Raw genomic sequence first — 25279 nt, 5'->3', positions numbered from 1 at the left:
TCCTATTTTGGAGTTCTGCATCCAGACTCCTGTGTGTGCAAACTGTGGTGCAATTCTCTATTCACAACTCCATCCGCTTCCTCTCCCCTACCTTACAGGTTAGTGTACATGGAATAAAACCTCACATTAAAAAAAATCAACCGTGCAATCATTTCAAGACTCCGTCTGGTGCTGTATCCTGTTCAACGAGCATACCCACCTGTGCAAAGCAGCAATGCGGACTGGGAACTGGGAGCAAACGGAAAGCAAGCTCAGCAATGGCCAAATTCCAAAACTGGTTTTTTTATTTTAAAAAAAGCCTCCAAGGTCGACTGGGAGGCTGGGAAGGGAGAACTGGCCCATGGAACAACGGCAAAAGAAAGCAGACGCTATCTGCTTGACCCTAGATTATTATTATTTTTTAGATATTGATGAAACGGAGGAGATCTTATTAGTAAACAAATTAAGAATGCAAGCGGAATCATGTTTGTATTTGCTGTTCCACTATAAAAGCAAAATAAATAGGAACAGCAGGACCAGTCTGTTTATTTAACGATATTTATTCTATATTTTGACTTGCTGGAGTTGACAGTTTATGTTTCACGCTCTTATACCATGGAAGGCTCGCCTCCCTCTGTCATTAAATAATTGGTTGTCTCACCCGCTCTGAAAATTTTTTAACCAAAAAAACCCACCCCTGATTAAAACCCATAATTTCCCCACAAATCTTAACGTCTACATGGTTAAAAAGGAGAGAGACAAGAAGCAAAGAAAAGAATCTAGCGCAAGAAAATGGTTTAAAATGGCACACACTTATCTTATTTCATTTATATTCTGCTGTTGATTCAATGAGATGTCTCCTGCATCAGGTCGAAGGGGCCATCCGGTCCAGAATCCTGTTCTCACGGGGCCAAGCAGATACCCATTAGGGAAGCCCACAAGCAGGAGTGCCAACAGCAACTCCCTCCTCTCCTGTGGTTGCTGGCCACTGGTATACAGAAGCAGCCTGCCTCCAACCATGTTGGCAGACCACAGCCATCGTTAACTAGTAGCTGTTGATCTGTCTAGCAACTTTTTTTCTATCCAAGAGCCTAAGAAGAGTCTGGCTGCTGGATCAGGCCAGTGGCCCCTCTAGTCCAGCCTCCTGTTCTCACAGTGGCCAACCAGATGCCTCTTCTGGGACACCCACAAGCAAGTCCTGAGCAGAAGAGCAACTCTCCTCTCTTGCAGTTTCCGGGAACCGGTATTCAAAAGCATGCTGCCTCTGAGAGTGGATGTAGATCATCTGCAGCTAGATCAGGCCAACGGCCCATCCAGTCCAGTATTGGAGCAACTTGCTCGCTGGGAGCTATCCATGGTGCTGAAACACCTAACCTGCCTTCCCCAGTGGGCTCCTCCAGTGCACCAGAACAGAACATAAGAACGTCACAAGAGCCTGCTGAATCAGGCCAGTGGCCCATCTAGCCCAGCATCCTGTTCTCACAGTGGCCAACTAGATGTCCCAGTGGGAAGCTCACAACCAGGAACTGAGCACAAGAGCACTCTCCCCTCCTGCGGTGACCAGCAACTGTCATTCAGAGGTAGACTGCCATTGGTACTAGACGTCACACCAATGATAGACTTATAAGAACAGATGAGCCTGTTGGATCAAGGCCCAAGGGAGCCCATCTAGTCATGCAGCCTGTTCTTGCAGTGGCCAGTCAGATGCCTATTTTATGAAGCCCAAAAACAGGACCTGAGTGCAAGAGCCCTCTTCCCACTTGCAATCCCCAGAAAGCATGCCCATGCAGGCAGCATGCTATGTGGGTGTTGAATGCTGTCTGACTCTTGGGAGGGAACAGAACAGATCTTGGGGAGGGTGGAATGGAGTGTACTAGGAAAAGGCATGGCTGGCTGGCTGGGAAACCCTGAGGAAGTGAATGCCACATGGTAAGATTTTCCCGCTGGCCCTGCTGATATTAAAACAATGATAGCATCTGAGGTAGGATTTCTAGATCATGGGCAGGTCTCATTTTCTCCCCCCTTCTGAGCTTTTCCCCAAAGTATAACTCAACTCTCAGCATGATCTATGGAGTAAGAAGCAAAGGGCTGATACCTGCTGAGGACCAGGGATGCTGGATCGACAGTTGCCTAGCAACAGATGCAGGCTCTCCCTACTCCCACCCACCCCCCTTCTCCAAAGGGACTTCTCGGGGCAAGCTGAGGGTCTTAAAGTAACTCCCTACCCTCCACACACACACACACTGGTCCTTCCCAATTAGCTGGGCCTCAAAGCCCTCCTTCCCTGAAGGAAGATCCTAAATTGGGCCTTCCTCGCTAGTCCTCAGAGAAAGGGCTGTTTTCGAGATGAGAAGAGGGAAAGAGACTTCTAAAAGATGACCCAGATACACCGAGGAGCCTCACATGAAATGGGAAAGAAATGTCAGCTCGTCCTGAGAAGTGGGTGTTCCAAAACAAAACAAAAATATTTTATTTGCCACTGTGGTCAGGATCCCTAGTAGGGATCCGGGCATGGAGTCAGAGGCTACGGGGGCACCAGATGGGAAGGTGGGTCAGGGCTCGGAGCCGACTACTGACGATGGGGAGACCATTGTACCTGAGGCTCAGGAAATATCACTTGCAACTCATAATGGGTGTCACGATGATGACGACGATCCTGGCGGTGATTGGCTACGCTGCCGTCGTGTCACAGAAGGGTGGGCTGGCAGACAGGCAAAAGGGGTCTCTCTGGCTGCCATTGGCTAAGCTGCTCTGATCCTAGAGGGGAGGAGAACTAGGGGGCCTCAGAGAAGAGGAGGTGGGGGCTGGAGGAATCATGTCTTCCCCCTGGTCATGACCCCTGTGACCTGGAGGCAGAGGTTGGAGGCTGCAAGGGCCCCAAATGAGGAGCCTGGTCAGGGCTCAGAGCTGACCACTGCACCTCAGGATGGTGGACAAGAGCTCCCAGAGGAACCTCCCAGACCCCCCCCAGGTTGTAGGGCCAGAGCCTGGACCCTCCCAAGCACCTTCCCGAGCCTGAAAAACCGGATGCCTCCCACTGCACATCACCAGTCAAGCAGTGCAGAGAGCACAGCAGGAGGCAGGCTGTGGAACGGAGGAGGAGGAGTGCACCTCTTCAGGCCAGAGGGTTGGCCCCTGAAGGCTCCGGAGCGGTCTAAGAGGGAGTGGAGCCCAGAGGAGGGAGTCTGGAGACAGAGGCTTCAAGAGCCTCAGTGTGCTCCCAACCCTTCATCAGAGCAAGTTGCTCATCCAGCGCTGTGTGTGGTCCTGCAACTTTCAAGCAGCCTTGATGCTTTCTCCACGGGATCCAGAACCGGACTAGAACTGGAGAGCCGCTAATGGTCAGTGTGGGCCATACTGAGCGGGATGGACCAACGGCTGGACTCAGTGTAAGGCAGCTTTTGATGACCACATCCCCTTGCTCTTTTTTAAAAAAGAAATTCAGCACTTCTGGCCCTTGAAACGCTGAAGGAAGGCCAGTGCCTCAAGGCAGAAGGCGCCGGTCTAAAGAAGAGCCGTCACTCAGCGGCAGAGCATCTGGTTCAGTCCCCAACAGCATCTCCAGGTAGGGCTGCAAGATTCTCCGCGCCTGGAAGCCTGGAGATGCTACTGCAGCATAGCACCTCCAGTACTCTGCACTGAGCAAACTGGGCCAACGGTCCGGCTTGGTTTCCGGCTGTTTCCTGTGTTCTAAGATGCCATCATCAGCTCGCAAGGAATCCGTCAAAGTCTTGCAGCCGCGGCAGGTTGCGCAAACATCCCCTCCTTTCCCCTCGGTTGGTGGCGAGTGGCCAAAACGACAGGCTCGTGGGCCTGACATTGGTGCAGCAACTGTTTGGCACTGAGGCCGCAGCTGTTTCTCCGGCTATGTTGCACAGTGTGTTTGTGAAAGCAAACCCACCCGCCCCCAACCTTCCAGGCCTCCAACCATCATCTCCCTTCCATCCAATGGGCACATTGAGATGGGCCTTTGGGAGACATTGGGGCTGCCAGGTCAGAGTTTGCGTTGCAAGATTGGCGACAGGAGAAGGTCAAAGATATACCAGTTGCAAATTTCGAGTGCTGTAAAGCTGCAATGGCACAATCATCAAAGGCAGGGAGTGGCATTCAGCTGGGAGAAATTCAATTTAGCTCACGTTTCCAGTGGCACTTTCCGAACCAATATGGGAAGCGAAACACAGCCGTCCTTCGAAATTCGCACTTCTCTGAATTCTGCAATGCAATTCCTCCAACCTAACAGTGTTTACAAAAATGCACCTGTTAGGGGAAAGTGGGCATAAACATGAATATTTTCGTGCAAAGAACATACCAAAATGCACTCTACTAAAGAGAAATTGCTTACAAAAAAATTGCATATGTTGGTCAAAATCGCATACCAACATGTCTTTATCAGGAGAAATTTGCACTAAAGTACTGGAGGATTTTCACAAGGATTTTTTTAAATTAAAAAATGTGCACATCGCCGCAGAAATGTGGAGAACTGAATTTAAGACTGGAAAAATGAGAAAATGGGAGAATCGAAACGGACAGATCCTTTCTGCCCCTCTATGTAGCTGTATTTTTATTCAGGGTGAAAGGTTACCGTTAACAGAACTTTCCCCCTATTTCTCCCAGGGGCACCCCACGCTGTCCCCAAACCTGCTCCGGAGGGTTGGGGAAAATGGCAGAACAGATTTAGAGCGTATGCAGGGGGGGGAGGGGGGAGAATCCTTGTGCTTGACGCAACACTTGCATTAGCCCTTCGCCGAATCAACGGCTTGCATCAGGTGTTCGTCATACTCAGAGCAAACCCATTGGAATTAATGACCGTAACAAGCGGAGGTCCCCTCCATTTCAGTGGGTCTTCTCTGAATAGTCAGATTCAATCCAGAGTCTCTATGCAGGAAAAGGACTGAGCAGCCTTTCAGTCTTCTGTCGTCTAGGATCCCGGGTTTGGGTAAGAATTGTTCATTGATAACCCTGTTCAAAGATTCCAGCCACCGGAGGAGGAGGAAGAGGGAGGGGAGCACAGTTTCAGGTTGTTGGTTTTTTTCAGAGCAGTACACCAGCAGCATCTTTGCTTTGGTGAGTGACGTGATAACAAGGCTTTCAAGTTTTACTGTTATGAGCAATGAGCATAAAGGAAGTCAAAGGATGGGGGGAATTATCCAGAAGAGTCTGGCTACTTCTTTCCTGTGAAGCATCATTTTCTGGGAGTAAGCCAGTGTGGTGTAGCGGTTAAGGTGTTGGACTACGACCTGGGAGACCAGGGTTCGAATCCCCACACAGCCACGAAGTTCACTGGGTGACCTTGGGCCAGTCACTGCCTCTCTGCCTCAGAGGATGGCAATGGTAAACCCCCTCTAAATACCGCTTACTGTGAAAACCCTCTTCATAGGGACGCCATAAGTCAGGATCAACTGGAAGGCAGTCCATTTTCCATTTTTCAAGCTCAAGGTGCTTTTTCTTCCAAGGGCACCGGCGAAATACTCTGAACTTTAACAAAATGTAGCTTCCAAGCTGGTGGAGGTTGCTGCCTCTGGTGAGAGCAATCTGCATCCTCCAAGCTGCATGTGAAGAAGCCGTTAGGCTGAAAGAGAGCGATTTGTCCGGTGTCAAGCAATGAGCTACATGGCTGGGTTTTTGGGTGGGGGGGTAACGTGATGGCTGTGACCGGCCACTCTCTCTCTCTCCACGGACGGGCTCTCAGGAGATGGGAGCCCCCTTGGCATGACGCCCTTATTTTTAGACTGTCAGTCCAGATAGATAGCATTTGGCGTGTGCACCTGCCAAAACAGGTGTACAGGCTCCTCCGGACACAGGCATGCCAGTTTAGATATTTCCTTCCTGACGGAGCCGGGGGTCTGAGCCTTCTCCCTCCTGCTGCCTCTCCTTCCCTTCCCCCTGGATATGGACACATTTTCCGATGTAAAGTGATATCCACGAGACAAGGCAGGTGGGGGGCGTGCAAGCAAGGGGGATGTCTGTGTTAAACTGACAGCGATGAGACAAGAGCACGGGAGAAGAAATGGAAGATGTTGCTTCCTCCCTCTCCGTGCCCCCTACCTCGCAACTGCCTTGTAGCGTTACAAAAACACATTGAAAACAAGCACGCTTTGCTTTGCTTCTCCGGGCTAATGAGCCCAGGGCTTAGACAGGAAAGGGGAGCTCTGCCTCCTGGTGGTGACTTGAGTCTCTGTTATTTTCAGGGGTGAGGATACTGGCTCTCTCTCTCTCCTCCTCCTCCTCTCCCCATCCCGAGAGCTTCGTCCAAAAGCTGAAAATTAGTATTCCGGTATATCAGACTCCGCAACGTCTTTACAGGGTATTGTCTAATTGCACTCGATGCTGGAGGTGAAACGCTGGGAAGTCTTGTTGAGGAGTATGATGTGGGCACGCGCAGCGCCACTTTCTTTTCGGTCTGAAGGCATTCTCTTTGTATGGATGAAATCCTTGGATTTTGTGGATATCCACATATTTTTTTTCAATTATATCCCTGTGATATGGGGACTTAATGGTAGAGAAACCCAGAATGGCCTTTACGTGCCCTTATACTACAAGCCCGGAAGGGCAAATACCCGCCCAACTATTATGCAATGGTTTGATGAGCTAAACACCCTCACTACATTTGAGAATACTTTCTGTAAGCACCAACTTTGTCTGGATACATATTTGAGGGCATATAGTGATCGATATGTGTAAACTAAAGAAATGTACAGATGTTCAAAGTTTATGTGAATGTGAGCTGGCAAGGTTTTTCCCGATTTATTTTCTCTGTTATAATGAAATCACAATTAAAAAATCAATTTTTAACCAACCCCCCCCAAAAATGGAAGGACAGCAAAACAGAATTACAGCCGTCCCCCTCAAACAATTCCTGTCCCGCTGGTTAACAACCCCCCACCATAAATCTGGATTTTCCCAATTCCAGGATAATCTGATAAATTTCAAAAAATGCAAGGTCAAAACCATTCTAGTAGAGGCAACAGACACATTGCCTCCATTTTTTTTTCTTGGGGATGGATCAAGTATCCATTTTCACCACTCCCCTTTCCCTACACCCTATACCCCCTAACAGCAGTCCTGTTCTAGCAGCAGTGGTGCCTAGTTCTAGCTAACTCCACAGCCTTGCTTTTTTTTAAAAAAAAAATCAGATTTGTGCAAAACAGGAAAACTGAAAAACAATTATTTCTCCAGATCGCCTTGCTTCATTCCCCCCCCCCGTGATTTCTATATATACATAAAAATGTAAACACAAGTCAGACTGCAGTTTGCTTTGCCACAAACAGGTGGTGCTGCAAACTACAGTACGAACGCTTCAGTGTACCATGCTGGTGGCTGACCCAGGTGCAGCAGGAGAGACCAAGCAAGGAGAGCAAATGAGGCAGATAGCCAGGAGGTGTATGCGAGCGAATAAGCAACCAAGGCACATGAGCAGGCAGAAGGCAGGCGGGCATCAGGTGAGTAAGGCAACGGCACAATGCCCGGGTGCACTGGGGGGGTTGGGGAGGGGCTGGGGCTATCTGGGGTTGCAGTTCTTGCAGAGCACACCGGGTGGCAGCCCCTAGTCATTGTATATTACTGCAGCGATTTCTCTCACAACCATCATTGTGTTTTGGAATGGGAAATGCCTGTTGTTCTATGACTGAACTTAAAGTACAGCATGTGCGTGCCAGCTTGTATTGAACTGGGAATTTCCAGATGTGTGCTGTTTTGCAATTCCTGGGCAGACACATTTAAAAAAAAAAAAACTGTCCACACTGCTCTGTTGATTCCTGTGCACATGCCCTGTTTTTGTAAAATGAAACACATTCGAATCAACAAATTGGAAAGGTGGGACAAAGAAAACAAGGGGGCGACTACCGCTACGGACAAACAGATTAAGTCTTCTTCAACTTTAATGGCAAGTGCGCAGTACAAAAGGCGGAAGAGCAATCCTTCTTAGGAAGGCTGCACAACAGCCCTCCACATTTCTGTAGAAATTTGGGGTTGGTTTGTTTTTTAAATCCTCATGAAAATCAATCAACATTTCAGTGTGCATTTCCCTTCGTAAAACACATGTTTGTATGCCGTTTTGACCAAAGTACACTTGCAAGCGGTTTCCCTCAATATAATGCATTTTGGTGTGTGATTTTCACAAAGATAGTCATACACACTTTCCCCTAATATGCAGAGCTCCCTGCAAAGAGGGACTGACTGGTAAACCACTCTGAGAACTGTAGCTCTGCGAGGCGGATGGAGGGAGTCTCCTAACATCTCTCAGCACCCTGAACCAACTACACTTCCCAGGATTCTTTGGGGGAAGCCAGGAAGGTTTAAACTGGCATAATACCGCTCTAAATGTAAAGTGCAGATAGGGCCTAAATCTCCATATGATGCATGTCATAATAAATAATAATGAACCCCTTTACAAGTTTGAATGTTGGCAGGGGTTCCAGCTGGGCATCCATCTCCCAAAAAGAAAACTGCAAATCCATTCCAGATTTAACAGTTCGAGCTGGTCAATGGCATTGTTTAAATTCATAATCCTGCACAGCTTTGGGTAAAAAGACACCTTTTCCGCGCAGCAGGAAATGTGCTCCCACTGAGCGCATTTGTAAACTCCCTCTCACAGCTCAGCCTCAAAACGAGCTTCCTTCCTTAATCTGGCCTTTAATCCGTTATAAATCCCTGGTTTTAATCTGTTTAAACGCCACTGCTCAAAATCAGTTGCGGGGGCTTCTTATAACGTGCGGCGTGCGCAGTCAGTAAGGGTGAGATGAGCAGGGAGCGCGGAACCGGCTACGGTAATAAGGAAGTCTTGCACGCACACACACGCTTCTGGGGACACAGGTGAATCTCAAAATACAGCAAATCCCCCTCGCAATATTAAAATAAGGCAAAAGTAGCTGCATATGTCTCTCTGGGCAAGACCGGTCCCCTTTCTGTGAATGCATAGGATCGAGGGCTCTTGCTTTCTCCTCTTACCTGTATAATACGTTACACATACTTTTTTAAAAAGCACCATAAAAGATATTATATCTGAAGTCCCTCTCAAGCTAATCGTCCTCTGTCACGGTATGTATCCTCTCATGGTGTGACTTGCCTCCTGTTGCTCCATTGAGCACGGCTAAACACAACGGCTGGGAATTTCAAGGAAATATTTTTCAGATCAACATTAGGAGCATCTCCCTGACGGTCAGAGCTGTTCAACAGTGGGGCAGACTACCTCAAGAGCTGGGATGGGCGCACCTGACCATTTGGGTTCCTCATTTCCTCCCCCCCATCTTAAGTTCAGTTCTCCACATTTCGACAGCAGTTTGCTATTTGAAAAAAATCCTCATGGAAATTTGTCAGCATTTTCCTACAAATCTCTCGGCGTAATGTACACATTTTTGCAAAGTGATTTTTCACTAATGTGATGCATTTTCACCAATGTATGCTTTCGTATGCATGCGTCACTCTGGCATATGCATTCCTTTCGCTGGAGAACTGCATTGAGAAATTTGGAAAAACAGCACATTTCAAAGGACGGCTGAGTTTCGGTCCGCATATTGTTTCGGAAAGTGTGGATTCAGTGAGTTCGCCTTTCAACGTGAACTGAATCAAATTTCCCCTCCATCCCTTCTGAAGAGTTAATGGGAGTTGCTCCACACTGGCTAGATAACTGTCAAGGTTTCTTTACCTTCTTATGATCTGTTGAGTAATATAGCTGGGAGGGGGGGAATCCTTTGAAATTAGTTGGAAAACTGCTAATTTACCTCTCAGATCCAAACTGCAAAATATTGGAAGTGACAGCTTTCCTCCAAGGAAGACTGGAGAAGAAGACTTTAGCAAACAACTCTAATGAAGAAATGTACGCATATCACAAGGAGTTTCAGGAAGACGTAGAATTAGCATTCTAAAAAAAGAAAAAATCCAGGAATGCAACACAGGAAGTCTTGCTGATTGTCTAAGTAACGTTTCAGCTTAGCTCAGCTCGTTTTTCTCTTGGGAAATCCACATGCAGGACATAATTGGGACAGAGCTCTTTTGCATTGCAGGAGTTCCTAACGTTTGCCTCCACTTATGTCCAAGTGCTTCTGTATACGTAAAGCTTGTACACTAATCATGAACTAAATGGGTTGATTATTACCAGTCATTTATTTATTAAATTTATTTATTAAATTTATATCTCGCCCTTCCTTCCAAAGGAATATGACAAAACAATTTAACAAGAAAAAAGAAAAGCACTCTAAAAAGAGTTAAAAACGTTCTAAAGCACAATTACAATTAAAAACCTTCTTTCATTAGTGACCTCCGGCTTGTCACCTTCAGCCATCAAACGTCCGGGTTGTATCCAACTCAGAGCAGACCCCCTTAAAATCAATGGACTTACGTTCGTCATGTGCATTAAATCCAATGGGTCTACTCTCAGTAGGAGTAACACCAACCAATAATGTCTCACTTTTTAAATCTTTTTTCAAAAGAATCTAGGGGGAGGGGAAGAAGGGAAGTGACTGGGAGGGAGGGAAATTCTGCAAGGGTGACATCTGCTGGCAAGAACTGGATCAGGCCAACAACACAATCCGCACGTTTTAATTTGGCAATCTTACTTATTTTACTTATTCATAACATTCATATCCCACCTTTCCTCCAACGAACTCAACACATGCCTGACTCCCATCCCTATAAGAGAGGGAGAAAAACCCTCTACAGTCTTCAGGCCGTGCACAATTTTATGCACTTCTGTCTGAAGAACCTAGGGAGAGACCGGCTGGATCAGGCCAAAGGGGGGCCCTGACCTTGCAGCGGCCGACCAGTTGAACCTGCAAGCAGGACTTGAATGCAAAAGCAGCCTTCCTCTCCTGCAGCTTCCAGCAACCGGTAAGGCTGATTCAATCAACAGAGCTCCTAAGCCGCACCCAAGCCAGGGTGGTGATGTTTATTCTGTAAGTAAAAGACGGTCTTCGATGGCATTGGCAAGCGATGGCATGCCTTTCAGTTCTCACATACTCAGGTGTCAAGAGGGAGGCAACGGTTCCCTCAGCGTTGCGTTGCAACTGTTAGCAGCCATTCACACAAACTCAAAAGGCAAGGGTGTGTTTTCTTCTCCTTTCTTTGACAAAAGAGAGTAAAGAACAAATGGGAACTGCAACAAAATGTTGCAGGGCATCTTCGCCTGAGCAGGAGCTGCTCCTGTTCTGGCTGCCAGCCACCTCTGGGAGCCTGTAAACTGCAAGGATCTCAAGCAGTACATTCCACTCTCTTTCTCCGATTCCAGCCAACATTTTGTGGTTATACTTTGTGGTCTCCCATTTGTCCTAACTCAAATTCAGTTGTGCAGCAATTTGCTATTTATCTTAATATATAAAATCCTCAGGAAAATTCTTCCGCACTTTCACGCCAGTTTCTCCTGACAAACACATTTGTGTTCAGTTTTTTCGCTACTGTGCACAAGTACGCAAGCAATCTCTCCTAATACAATGCATTCCTATACGCACTTCTCATCAATACGCTTTCCCCCGAACATACGCATTTCTGCAAAGTTTGCTTGGTCGGACAGCAGCATCGTAAAATTTGGACACGTGCACGTTTCAAAAGATGGCTGCGTTCCAGTTCTTGTATTGTTCTGGAAAGTGCAGATTTGATAGATTCACCTTAAATGCAAACTGATTCCAATTTCTTCCCCCATTCCTAATGGCTGCATCTTCATTAGGCTGATGATGTTTTTTCAGGAAGGAGAGGGAGGCCACAGATTTTCTTTCTGTATGTCTGCAAGCCTCCGGGCTCTCCTGCTCCGGCTGATGCCCGCCTCTTGTTCCAGCTACAGTGCTGTGAGCATCTGAGCTTGCTATTAGAGGGAGAGAAGAATGAAGAAAGGGCAGCTCTGGTTCATTTCAGGTGTTCTTTGTTGTATGTTTTAATGATGGATGTTTTAATGCTATGGATTTCAGTTGCCAGTCGCTTGTTATTTTGCCGTTGGCTTTATTTGTGAACTCTTGAAATGAAAGGCAGTATATGAATTAATGAGGCTTGCGTGGGAGAGTTTTCTGAAGACTGGGGTACCAGCGTCTCCCACCCTTAAGGGCATCGCCCCAAATCTATCAACTGAGGCCTCTGAATACCTGAGTGCTGGGTGCTTGGGGTTTTTTCAGAGGTCTTGGGTTGGTAACTTTGTAGAGATGGCCAACAATAATGATTGCATTTTTATGCATCCTTTTCCCTAATTGTATGCATTTTTATGCACATGACTTAGAATCATAGAATGGCAGAGTTGGAAGGAGCCCATAAGGCCATCCAGTCCACCCCCTGCTCAGTACAGGAATCCAGCTAAGAGCATCCCCAACAGGTGGCTGTCCAGCTGCCTCTTGAAGGCCTCCAGGGTTGGAGAGCCCACCACCTCCCTAGGTTGTTGGCCCCATTGTCGTACCTCTCTAATAGTTAGGAAGTTTTTCCTGATGTTCATCCAAAATCTGGCTTCCTGCAACTTGAACCCATTATTCCGTGTCCTGCACTCTGGGATGATTGAGAAGAGATCCTTGGCTGGAAACCTGCACTGCCAAATTTGGAGAAGTGCAAATTTCAAAGGATGGCCTTGATCCGGTCCGCATCTTGTTCTGGAAAGCGCGAATGCGGCAGATTCAACTTCAAAGGCAATCTGAATCAAATCCCTCCATCCCTCCACGCTGTGAGAAACAGGAGTGAGTGGGCAGACCTTCCGTGACCCACCAGGGCTCTCCTTAAAGACAGATGGAAGGGAACAAGGGAACAGATTGACAGATAAGGGACCGGTCCTGCAATCAACACGCCCCTTGCCATTTTCGTAAGAACAGCCTGCTGGATCAGGCCAGGGGCCCACCTAATCCAGCATATCCTCACAGCGGCCAAACAGTTGTCCCAGTGGGAAGCCCACAAGCTGGACCTGAGCCCAAGAGCAAAACTCCCCTCCTGCAACTGTAGGAGCAACTGGTTTTCAGAAGCATGCGGCGTCCGACCGTGGAAGCATAGTATCACCATCGTGGCTGGCAGCCACGGATAGCCTGATCCTCCATGAATTTGTCTAATCCTCTTTTAGAACCATACAAGTTGGTGGCTGTCACTGGGAGCAAATCCCTCGGTTTAACTATGTGCTGCTGCATGAAAAAGAATTTTCTTCTGTCTGTCCTGAATCTCCCAACCTTCGGTTGCGTTGGATGTTCACAGTGTAGTGTTAGGAGAGAGGGAGAAAAACGTTTTCTCCCTCTACTTTCTCCGTGCCATGCATGATTTTATACACTTCTCTCATGCCGCCTCCGACTCACCTTTCCTCTAACCTGGAAAGCCCCAAATGCTGCAACCCTTCCTTGCAGGGGAGTCGCTCCACCCCCTTGATCATCTGGGTTGCCCTTCTCTGAACCTTTTCCAGCTCTACAGTACCCTTTTCAAAAGAAGGAGGTGGTAAAAGACAGCCCCCCAACCCCCACAGATCACTCTTCCTTCTTTGCAGACCAGGGAGGAAAATGTAGCCCTGGGATTTGGGTTTCCCCCCCCCCCCCAGCACATGTGAGCCAGCCGGAAAGGAACAGGAGAGAGGAAGAGGCAAGGAGTCGGTAGACTAGAGATAGCATCGACCCTGGCAAGAAAAGGAGGGGGATGGGAAGAAGAGAAAGCAAAAGGGGAGGGTGGAGACTGCAGAAGAGGAAAAGGTTCATAAACCCTTTCCGAAACGACATGAGAATTGAGAACCTGAAGCACAGCCATCCCTTTGAAATTTGCACTCCGAATTTTGCAGTGCATCGTGCCAAACAAACCAGGGAAAGAAAGGAGTGAAAAAAACACACAAAAATGCATATGGCATGAAGAGAAACGGCTTGCCAAAATGCGTCGGTTCGTCAGAACTGCCTACACAGTTGTGTCTGTTAGGAGAAATTCGCACTTATTTCCATGAGGATTTTAATAAATAAAAAAAAATTAGGAATTGCTGCAGAAATGTGGAGAACTGAATTTAACCCCATTCCAAGACTGACACCTGGGGGGGGGCATTGGGACACGCTCTGAAGAGCACTCTGCAGATGGTCAGAGGTCCCCTTTGGACGCAGGTCACTCAATGGGTTCCAGAGGGTGGCAACTGCAGATTTCAAAACCTCTTCTGTTCCACCCACAAAACTGAAACAATGGTGACCTTTCCCTCCCCACGCACAGACACACACCCAGGGGAGGATAGGATGCCGAAGGTGGAAAGAGGCCAGGCAGGCTGCCAGCATACCACAGGGCAACGCTAGTAAACGGCGGTTCTTATTGCAGAGACATGGGCGAGGAAAGGGTGCGGGACTGCTAAGAGGGAAACCGAGGCCAGGCTCCCAAAGCTGGCCGGCTGAGCGAGGGGGAAGCGGGTCATGGAGCAGAGGAGGAAGAGAGACCGGCTGAGAGAGACAAAAAGGGTCAGGCTGGGCCTCAGCCTCTCTGGCTCAGCACACGGGGGCTGGAGGGTGCGCTCCAATGCCGGCAGGAAATCCAGATGCCGACTTGGCGGCTGAAAGAGAGGGAGAGGGCTGCCCATCCGCCACAGTCCTGGGGAGAAAGATTTCGGACCCTCCCAGGCGACCTACTTATTGAGCGCTCATCCCAATTTGCTTGTGGGATGTCGAACAGATCTTGCCCATCATTGCTGCTCCTTTCCACTGACACTTCTCAAAACTTTCGGAAACTCCAATTCTTTTTGGAAATGCTTTTTGTTTGCTTTTGCAAGGCCTTTTGATGGCGCGTTCGCAGTGATTTGCGTGCACGATGGCACTGGGGCGGTCACACACCATCCCACTTTTGATCCTATTTGCTCCTGCAAGAGTTTCGTGGCCATCACTCTGCTTCATATGCAGTCACTCCATCTCCCCTAACTTCCTGCTTAAATCCCATGACTTTTTATACCGCAAACGTTCTGGTTTATTTTTGTCCGCTTTCGTTGCACTCTTAGAGCCCTTCCAGGCAGCAATCACGTGGTATAGCCTTAGACAAGCCTCACAGAACGAACAAATAAAGGAGAATAAATCCACAGCCCCAAATGTGCAATTATTGTGTCAAGAACATGTTGCAGAATTAGGGCTGGAGGAAAAATTCAATTCAGTTTGCATTTAAAGCCAAATCTCTCGAATTTGGACTTTCCAAAACAATATAGCAGTATAGTATTTATTTATTACGGTCACAGACCAACAAAGTTATATAAAACACATAACAATAGAAAATGACAAAAGAGCAGAATACAGTTTTATAAAATTCCCTCTCTCAGGAGGATAACAATTTTTTTTTCCTGATTTGCATTGAAATCATAATAAACTTAAAACTCTTTCAGTGATATAAGCGGACACATCCTTTAAACGGTTTAGTACCAAGGTTGTGGAGTTACTTCCAGAAAAGGCTGTAAATGATGGGGAAATTATCTTCTTTCTGCATTCCTTATCCATGTTACAATACAAAAGAATACATTCAACGTATGTTCAAAACAGTATGAGAACCCAAGCACAGGCATCCTTCAAAATTCACACATGTCCAGATCTTACAATGCACTTCTCAAACCAAAGGATGTTCCCCAAAATGTATATATTTAGGGGGAAGCGTGCATCAGAACAAACACATTTGTGCCTTCAAAAATGAACATATTGGTGAAAATAACATACAACAATCCACTCATTTGAAATGCGGTGTTGGAGGAGAGCTTTGCGCATACCATGGACTGCGAAAAAGACAAATAATTGGGTGTTGGAACAAGTTAAACCAGAACTGTCACAAGAAGCTAAAATGATGAAACTGAGGTTATCCTACTTTGGACGCATAATGAGCAGACATGATTCACTAGAAAAGACAACAATGCTGGGAAAAACAGAAGGGAGTAGAAAAAGAGGAAGGCCAAACAAGCGATGGATTGACTCCATCAAGGAAGCCACAGACCTGAACTTGCAACGTCTGAACAGGGTGGTTCATGACAGATGCTCTTGGAGGTCACTCATTCATAGAGTCACCATAAGTCGTAATCGACTTGAAGGCCCATAACAACAACAAGACATACAACTGTGCTTTCTGTTAGGAGAAACAGCTTGCAAACAGGTGTACATGAGTCAAAATGACACACAAAGACGTGTGTAATTCGCACCAAAATGAAAACATTTAATGAGGATTTTTTTTCTTTCTTTTAATCACAGATTGCTGCAGAAGTGTGGAGAACCGAAGTCAGGGTCGACGCAGGATACATCCTTGAGAAAACGCCAGCCTGGAGAGGCCCCCCAAAATTCAGGAATGTACTTGAATCCGTCTGGCAAAACTGCGGACAGTCTGGAGGCAAAGAAAGCCGATATCCCACAGAAAATGGGGGGCTGGCCCAGGTAGCCTGGGAAAGCTTCCTGGCTGTTTGACTTGAGGAGTGTGGGTGGCGAAGGGAAGTCTGCTTTTGAGCACCTTGCTTTTCAGAGGGGCTGGTGAAAGGAATGAGCTGCCTCCCTCCCCAACCAAATCTCAGCTCAGGGCCCTCCCCTTGAGCCTGGTTTTCCCCATTGGCTACTTCATAGGTAGCCCTGTGCTACGGTTGGCTGTCTAACCTGTCGCCCTCCTCTTCTCCCCCCTTCCTCCACCCCGCCTCGCTGCATTTGAAACTTGTGTGTGTGTTGCAAAAAAGCATTAAGTTTCAACCTTGGACTCTGGAGGCCGTGTGTGCTTTTCAGCAGGCAGCCAGCCGGATGGAGAGGGCAAGCAGAGCCGCCCCAGAAACCACCCTTGGCCTTGAAGGGGAAAAAAATATCTTTCTCCGTTATTATTATTTTTAATGAAGAATAAGCTCTCTGTATCTTATAGCTATAGATATATTTCGAAATCTGCCAAAGGATCGACGTTTTCCGCAAGCAGATTTTGTTGTTCTTTGAGGGGCCGGTGGTGAAGAAGAGGCAAATTTGCAAAAGGGGGTCTTTGCTGGTGACCTGTCGGAAGGCCCAGGTGAGCCACCGGCTGGTGCAAAAGGATTTCAGGTAAGAGGCTGTCTGGTTTCGCATGTAAGGGAATGCGCCCGGAGGTCAGGCTTTTACTGTCTCTGCTGCAACGGCTTCCTCCTTGTCTAAGCGCCAAAGCCAGAGGATGTAAGCCAGAAAAAATGTGCATGTCCGGTGTTTTTTGCTGAGGCTGCTGTCATCTCTCTGCAAACATATGATGCTGTTTTGCTTTTTTAAAAAAAATGAAAAATGATTCTCTTGAGATTCCAGGCCCTTGAAGCAAGTTTAGCTTGCCGCCCCCCCCCCCCGGCCCAAGCAGCCCGGGCATGTTTTTAATCAAGCGGGTCGTAACAAAATATGGGGTTTCACTTCGAAGAAAAAGGGTGGACACGTTGTCACGTTGGAGTTGCAAAGCAGGAGAGGGTCTTAGAGGTCATCTAGTCCAACCTCATGACAAGGCAGCAAGTCTGCCTCATACCTCTGCTTAAAAAACTCTAGTGAAGGAGAGTTGTAAGACAGTGGAAGAACAATGAAGGGCACATCTGAGGATGTGCAAAGTACCTTGAAGCAGCCACAGGCCAAAGCCATACGACCCTTTTCAATGTCGGGGCCAAGCTTGTGAAGTAGTAGCCTCTGAGAACAGGCAGAGTGCCTTCCACTCCTGACTAACCAAAGCCATGTGCAGACTGCCTTTCATCCCTGATTATAGCACCCTGCTTCTGGTATTAAACAGCGGGGCTTCTAAACTAAAAGGCAAGTCAGGTTTTGTCCTCCAAGACAAACAACTGTTTTATATATCAAAAAGATCTGTACAGATTTAGCACACCATTCCTTTGAACCGATGCGTAGTCATTTGTGCCTCTGAGCACATACAGTGTGCTTTCACCGCTCTGATAAAAAAAAAGTTCTTAAAAAATTCAATGCAAGCACAAACCTGCTTGACATTCTCCCATATCTTGGCTTTCTCTTTGCAAATAAAGGACTTACAAGTTGCGGCAAAAAATGTTGCGCTTTCGTGCCTCCAGGATTCACGTTTAATTTTCTCAACAGGCGTACTTTATTCTCTGCTCAGATTTGTCAAGGAGAGGAGGTCCTTGGTGCGAGGATTTGGGGGTCGGATTTTGACTCAGCTCAAGGCGCCAAACTGGCTTGCAAAAGAAACACAACGGCCAGACTCAAGAAGGTGGCCGTTGGATGGTGCTTTGCTGTCGTGATTTATGGGCCAATCTGTTATGGCGCCTAATATTGCCCTCACTTGGCGTACTAATTGGCTCATTAGCGGCAATATTTACGCTGCTCCCGCCTCCTTAGGATGTGGCCCTGCGCTTGCAATCCGAGCAGAGTTTTCCAGAAAATTAACCTCGCTAGCAGCAAACCTGCAGAGGGGTTCATACATGCCATCACTTTAGAATCTTAGAAATGGAAGGGAGCTTAGAGGTCATCTAGCCCAACCCCCTGCTCAATGCAGGGGTCTCTAATGCAGGAGGCAACTACAGCAATCCCGGCAGATGGCAGCCAAAAGAGCCACCAGTCCGAGAAGAAAGCGGAGATTTTTGAACCAATTCAGCAAATTTCTTTAAACCGAACTAGTTCGTTCCAAGCCCTGAGCTGAATTAACCCTAATGCCTCGGAACAAGCCAAAGTGGTGTCGTGGTTACAGTGTCAGACTAGGGCCTGGGAGAGCAGGGTTCAAATCCCTACTTGGACATGTAATTCACCTTGAGGGCCAGTCACTGTCCCTCAGCCTAACCTACCTCACAGGGTTGTTGTGAGGATCAAATTGGGGAGGGGGAAAGAACCATATTTGTATGCCACATTGAGTTCCTTGGAGGAAAGGTGGAATACAAATTAAAGAAAGACACATTCTTCTGTTGCTGATTCCTTCTTTAGCAAACAACTTGTTGACATGCAGATGGTTTTTCTCAGGCTTTCCTTCCTTCCTCCTCCTTGCTCGTTAGACACTGTGTGAGAGCATTAGCCTCGCGGCTCTATAGCGGCCACATGTTTACCCGCACTCAGAATGACTTTATTTCCCAGGATAGAAATGGAGCAATATAGTAAATAAATGTAATAATACACCTCGGCTTGGCAACGCTATAGATGGGGGGTAGTTAGCACCTTGGCGCCTTTCTTTATTTTGCTGTGTCCAGCTTCTGTCCAGGAGAATGCTGCTCTGCCTGCGTTCATCTCCCTCCCTCTCTCTCCCGCAAGCTGACCCGTAAATTATTCAGATCCTTTTTTTGTACAGCTGTATGAAAAATTTATCCTGTCGGGAAGGGCGCTGCATGCGGACAGCAGGGTCTCTGGTTGCCAGGACCAACAGCCGACAATTGCTGCAGTAACGGAGCCCGAGATCATCGCTACTACAGTTGCAGCTTTGAAAAGGAAGTCGTTGTTGTTAGTGAGCTGACTTATTAGTCGCTCGCCACAAGGGATGGAAATATCTGCCCGTTTGGGCTCTCTCCCTTAGTCAAGTCTCTAATCTTGATTTCTGCAGCTATAAGCAGATTTCTTTAAAAATCCTCATGAAAATTCTTCAGAATTTTAGTGCAAATTTCTCCTAACACACACATTTCTGACTAAGGCCCACATTTTTTTTTGCAAGCCATTTCTCCAAACAGAATGCATTTCTGTACGTTATTTTCACCAATTATTCATTTTTTAAGCCACGCTTTTCTGTAAAGGATGCACTTTTGTTAACACTGGCTGGAGGACTGCACGGCAAAATTTGGATTAAGGGCCTCTTTCACAGGTTTTTCAGTAGTGAGGATTTGATAGATTCGGCTTTAAATGCCGAACTGAACCAAATTCATCCTCCGTCTCTACTGGTTACAAAACAGTCTCGAAAGGACTTGCCAGAAACAAGAGACGTACAAAACCGAAAGAATACGTTACAACAACAGGACTGCAACGACCCATAAACGGACCCAGCCAAAAAAAAGAAAAGCAAAACTGCAGCAGCAAAAAGCAACAATCGGCAGAACATTTTTCATGAGGGTGTCAATGATGGCGCCAGGCAGGCCTCACTGGGAAGAGTATTCCTTAAGCAGGGGGCCAAGGCTGAAGAGGCCCTGTCCCTTGTCACCACCCTCCACACCTCCTTTGGTTGAGGGGTAGGGGGTGAGGAGGCATGAACTAAGAATGCCTTGCAAGAGGTGAGGCAGGTTTGTTGCTGTCCAGATGCCCCCAGTGGGAAAAGGCCCGCAAGCAGGACCTGAGCGCAAGAGCAACTCTCCCCTCCTGCGGTTTCTAGCAACTGGGATTTGGAAACATCCTGCCTCTAGTTGTGAAGGCAGAACACAGCCATCATGGCTAGTAGCCACCAGTAGTGTAATGGCAAGTTCAGAAGAGCAGGGTCTCTTCATGTTAGTCACAGCCACGCCCCCTCCCCATTGCTGGGTTGAAAATAAGATGCTTGTTAATGCCCTACAACAACAGACATCCCTAGGAGCCATTTAGCATGAAAGAAGAGAGTGTTAGCTACTGAAAAGAGTCTTCTCAGTAGCTGACTCACCTCCTTTCCCTCTGATTGGCAGGAAAGGACAAGGAAGCATGTTAGATGACTCTTCTCAGTAGCAAACATGCTCCCCTTTCATGCTGATTGGCTTGTATGTTGCTGGAGACACAGGGACCCTGCTGGGACCCTGCTCCCAAAAAAAGGAAAGGGTCTAAGACACATACCCCGAGACCCTGGACGACTACACGCCTGGTAGCCACAGATAGCCTTATCCTCCATGAATTTGTCTAGCACACTTTTTAAAACGATCCACATTGAGGAACACAGTTACATCCCGCAGGAGCAAATTCCATAGCTTAACTATGCAACACCTCTCTTTTGAAAACTTACCTCCTGGTCGTTCCTCGCCCACCGAGCTGTCGCTTCGACCTCTGTCCCTGCACCCCACTGGCAATCCCAACTCACCATTTATCAGAGCCGCTGCAAGATTTGGGGAGGCAGAGCCATGCCCTAGATCAGGGGGTCCGTGAGCTTCATCGAGGCGGTCCATGTCACGTCTGGGGAAACACAATTAAAATCATGCACCATCTAGCACAGCACATTACAATAGCAGAAAAGGCCGAAAAGCGGCCCGCCAAAACCTTCAGCGACATTCAAGGGGTCTGTGGGGTGAAAGGTTTGGGAGCCACTGCCCTAGATCTTTTGGACAGCAGAGGCAGCCCACGTTAAGCCACAACCCGTTGCAAACCTTGCACGCATGAGTCTTGCCCCTGGGTGTCAATCACCTGTTCCATCTTGCTACGCCGCAGTCAGGGGAAGCGTTATTTTTTTTCAGTTAACCTCCTTATCTCGCTCTGTCGCTTCAGCACTAGACATTTGCTCAGTTGCCCCGTGGTCGCCTAACTGTATTGATGGACATTTTGATAACTTCTCTCCTTTTTTTGGCCTTTGTTTTCAATTATTTTTAAAAAAACAATTCAGGAGGACACAGCTGGATTCAGAAACCAGCCAGGACGGAAACATACTGCCTTGTTGACTCCATAGCCTAGCAGGCAAGATGTTCGTCCTTGTGAAGAAAGCAGCTTTTCTCAACAGCAGTGACAAATTACAGAGGCGCGGGAGGAGGGATGAGCTTGTGGTTTTTAACAGACACCAGTTAATTTCTGGACCATGGGGGGGGGCACGAGTCTGCTTGAAAACCAGATCATTATCTGATGTAGAGGTAAAACAGTTTAGATGATAGGAGGCCGCCGCATGCTAAATCAGGCCACAGATCCATTAAGCTCAGTATTACCTACACTGATTGGCAGCGGCTCTCTGCGTTTCAGGCAAGTACCCGGAGATGCTGGGGGATTGAACCTGGGAGCTTCTGTGCACAGTGCTGATCCTTTACCCGCTGCGCTATGGCTCTTTCCCTAACCGACTCAATACAGCCTACCTCACAGGGTTGTTGTGAGGATAAAATAGCAGGGGGAACCACACACACCGCCTTGAGCTCCTTGGAGGAAAGACTGGATGTAAATTAAATGTTTGGAGGTTCTTATAAGCCCCCAGGATGAGTGCGAAAATAACCTTTTTCTGGAAATCAGGGGGGTGGGATCACAAGTGCTCCCATAATTCTATTCCTTCCTCTTTTCTAGGCTGGCTCATTTGCCATATACCTGTGTAGACCCATTTAAGTGGATGTTAGTAGTTGCTGTAATAATAATTATAATTACACCATTTTTGAAGAGGCGTTGCTCTCTTCTCACACAGCAGGCAATGCCTCTTCCAAGACATGCATCGTCTAAAAGCAGAGCTTTCTTTTTATCGTATTTTTCCTGTTTTTACTATCTGGTTGTGGTTGTTTTCCACTTACTCTAAACCACTTGGATGTTTTTAACGACATAGCAGTATACAAATATATTTATAAACGAATAATGATAATTAAAAGCCTCTTTCTTCGGAACAGTGCTTTTGTTCCTGTGCAAACTTGTGCAGATTTATTCAACGAATGGATCCATCGCTTCGTGAAATAAATTAATAAAATTAATATTAATTTTTAACAGACCTAAAATAGACTAAAAATGTCTTCAATCGGGTGATGACAGCCCTACTCAAAATCAAACAAGGACATTTGATTTCGGTAACAATCAATTTAAAAAAATTATCTTGTGGGGTGTGTTTTTCGTTTTTAAAGGAAAGTGGTAATAAATCTCTGCTCTTGACTTTTTCCAGGCAAGATGGACACTTTCAGCACCAAGAGCCTCGCTCTCCAAGCTCAGAAGAAGCTTCTGAGCAAGATGGCGTCCAAGAACATGGCAAGCATCTTCATTGACGACACCAGCAGTGAGATCCTGGACGAGCTCTACCGAGTCACCAAAGAGTACACTCGCAACCGCAAGGAAGCACAGAAGATCATCAAGAACTTGATCAAAGTCGTCATGAAGTTGGGTGTCCTCTACCGCAACAGACAGTTCTCTGCAGACGAGCTGGCACTGATGGAACGCTTCCGGAAGAAGGTCCACACCTTGGCCATGACTGCCGTCAGCTTCTACCAGATAGACTTCACCTTCGACCGGCGGGTCCTGTCCAACACACTCAGGGAGTGCTGTGACCTGCTCCACCAAGCGGTCAACACCCACCTGACGGCCAAGTCCCATGCCCGCATCAACCACGTCTTCAACCACTTTGCGGACTGCGAGTTCCTCTCAGCGCTGTACGGAACGTCCGAGCCTTACCGCACGCACCTGCGGAGGATCTGCGAAGGGCTCAACCAAATGCTGGACGAAGGGAACATCTGAAAGCTACACCCGTTAGCTTCGGCAGGCTTCCGGTGTTAATTAACGTGGGAACACCGAGAGCCGGTCGTTGACTTGGGTGGACTTTGCCATCTTTGTATGGCGTGAAATATCTTGCAGTCCTTTTTTATGTCTGGTTGGTTTGGCAATGCTTAAGAAATTATGGATATTCCTGGTTTGAACAGCAGCAGTTGAGGACTCACCCCCAACCCCTTCCTGGCCCTGTGTAATTAAATGGGTCTGCAAAGACCTCCCATTACCACCAGATGGAACACGGCTGTCTCCAGCGCGGAGAGGAAACCAACTAAGCATCTGCCTGTCTGAATCCAATGTTCTCCAGGAACAGGAGACCAAAGGCCTGCTGAGCCTAGCACTGCGATCCCAACAGGGGACAGGCAGATGCTTTTGGGAAGCCCTCCTGGCAGTGTCCCTAGCATTTGGCATTCAGATATACAAATGCCTCTGAACAGAGATTCCTTTGAGCTATTGCAGCTAAGAAGTTATACACACACACACACACCCCAAAAATCTCTTCTTTATAAACCTTGCAGGGAGTTCCAGAGGGCCAGGCCAGCCATCCTGAAGGTTTGGTCCCTGGGGGAGCCAAACTGAACCTCAGGGGGAATGGGGAACCACCAAAAGTCCCCCATCAGAAGACCAAGGCTGGGGAAGATTTGGCCTTCCAGACTCCCAATGCCTCAGCCAGCAGGCTCAACAGTCAGGGTCAATGAGAGTTGAGAGTCCATCAGCATCAGGAAGGGTACAATTTGGAGGAGGCTGTTCCAGGGGTCCTGAAGGAGAGTCTCTTCCCTTCCATCACCCACTGCCCGAGTCTTTAAAATAGAGGTGTGGGGCACCTTTGGCCCTCCAGAGTTGGAGCCCAGCAACATTTGGCAGGCCTAAAGGAGCCCCACACCTAGTTTACACTTTCAGTGGTACAACAAAATTGTCTTTTTTTCTGTTTTATCGTACAACAAATGCTATCAACACTCACTGTTAACAACTTTTATGCAGGCTACTTTGTAAGGTCTGCCTGAAAACTGGCATATAAAATAAAGTAAATAAGCAAAAGAAAGGAATTGTCGAGTCTAAAGGGGACCTTGGAGGTCAGCCAGTCCAACCCATCAGCAAGAGCGCTCTCCCCTCCCACGGTTTCCAGCCACTGGGATTCAAGTGCTCTAAATAGCAACGGCCAGGAGGGAAAAGAGCAAGGAAGGGTTGCCTCCCTCTCACCGATTTCCCAGAGGCATCTGACTGGGAAGAGGATGTTGGCCGCAGTCAAACTAAACAGGAAGCACAGCCCTAATTTGCTCTGCTGACTGCCGCCTTTTCTCAGAGCTAAACACAAGAAGAGGCTGTGATGTTAATGTATTAGTGTATATATGGTAAGTGCTGTTTGTATAGGAGATACATGGTAAGTGGAATGAAAGAGGAGGGGGGAGTGAATGGGCAGTAGAATGCTGGATGATTGGCTGAGTGTTTAGAATGGCTGAGCGTATAAAAGGAAGAATGACAGTGGAATCTGGGTGGACGGTTGTTTTGGTGGGTTTTTTGAGAGGAGATTGGGTGGAGAGTTGGTGGATGTGAGGAGAGGGTGGAGTTCGGATTAATACTAAGACCAGTACCTCAGGAATAGATGAAACCATATGCTTATGTGCCTTTATAAAGTAATCTTGTTATCTCTGTTATTTAATAAATACTTTTGGTTTACCAAAGGCCTGATCCTTGGCTGGGGTTTCACAGACCAGAAGGGAGGGTAAGGTAAATACCAAGGCTGAAGGGTAACAAATGGTGGCAGCGGGGAAGGGACGAATAACACTGCAAGTATTCAGAGCAAACCAGAAATATATGTATCTGCATTGATACAAAGGGAGTGGGACAGCTTGAGCACGCAGTCACAGAGGTAACCTGATAGAGAGACTCAGGCAGAGTCTCTGGGTTATAGGACGTGACTGGTGGTGCTGCCTAGCAGGGGGATCTGGTGAGGTCTATGCTAGAGCGGGGAGAGAAACCATAAAAAAGGACAGTCCGGACTGGTGGAGTCCCTGGTGGTGCCTAGTGACAGGCAGTAACCACGAGCAGGTAGGAACCTGACAGGGAGAGCCAGGGAAGGGCGTCACAGAGGCCCTCAAGGTTCTCTCTCAGGTCTGGCTCATTTATGGCCCTCCAGGTGT

At 47.5% G+C, this 25279-nt stretch overlaps 2 protein-coding genes across 2 annotated transcripts in view; one reads left to right on the top strand and one right to left on the bottom strand.

Moving 5' to 3' along the window:
* SEMA6B (semaphorin 6B) overlaps nucleotides 1-20763 on the bottom strand; it is a 209976-nt gene extending 189213 nt beyond the window's left edge. The window contains exon 1 of the mRNA XM_061601183.1: nucleotides 20716-20763. The gene's annotated coding sequence lies outside the window, so the exon portion shown is untranslated. The remainder of the gene's footprint in view (nucleotides 1-20715) is intronic.
* Nucleotides 16560-24820, top strand: TNFAIP8L1 (TNF alpha induced protein 8 like 1). The gene is made up of 2 exons (XM_061601184.1): nucleotides 16560-16907; nucleotides 22543-24820. The coding sequence occupies exon 2, from the start codon at nucleotides 22548-22550 to the stop codon at nucleotides 23106-23108; it is 561 nt and encodes a 186-aa protein (XP_061457168.1). The 5' UTR covers nucleotides 16560-16907; nucleotides 22543-22547; the 3' UTR covers nucleotides 23109-24820.
* Nucleotides 24821-25279: the final 459 nt, after the last annotated feature.

Source organism: Rhineura floridana, chromosome 18 (genome assembly GCF_030035675.1).
Source record: "Rhineura floridana isolate rRhiFlo1 chromosome 18, rRhiFlo1.hap2, whole genome shotgun sequence".
In the NCBI taxonomy this organism is placed as follows: Eukaryota; Metazoa; Chordata; class Lepidosauria; order Squamata; family Rhineuridae; genus Rhineura; species Rhineura floridana.
Note: the sequence above shows the minus strand (reverse complement) of the source record. Positions and strands in the feature narration are given on the sequence as shown.

Excerpts from the sequence above, each read along its gene's own strand:
- TNFAIP8L1 (XM_061601184.1), top strand. The coding sequence starts at position 22,548 with ATGGACACTTTCAGCACCAAGAGCCTCGCTCTCCAAGCTCAGAAGAAG.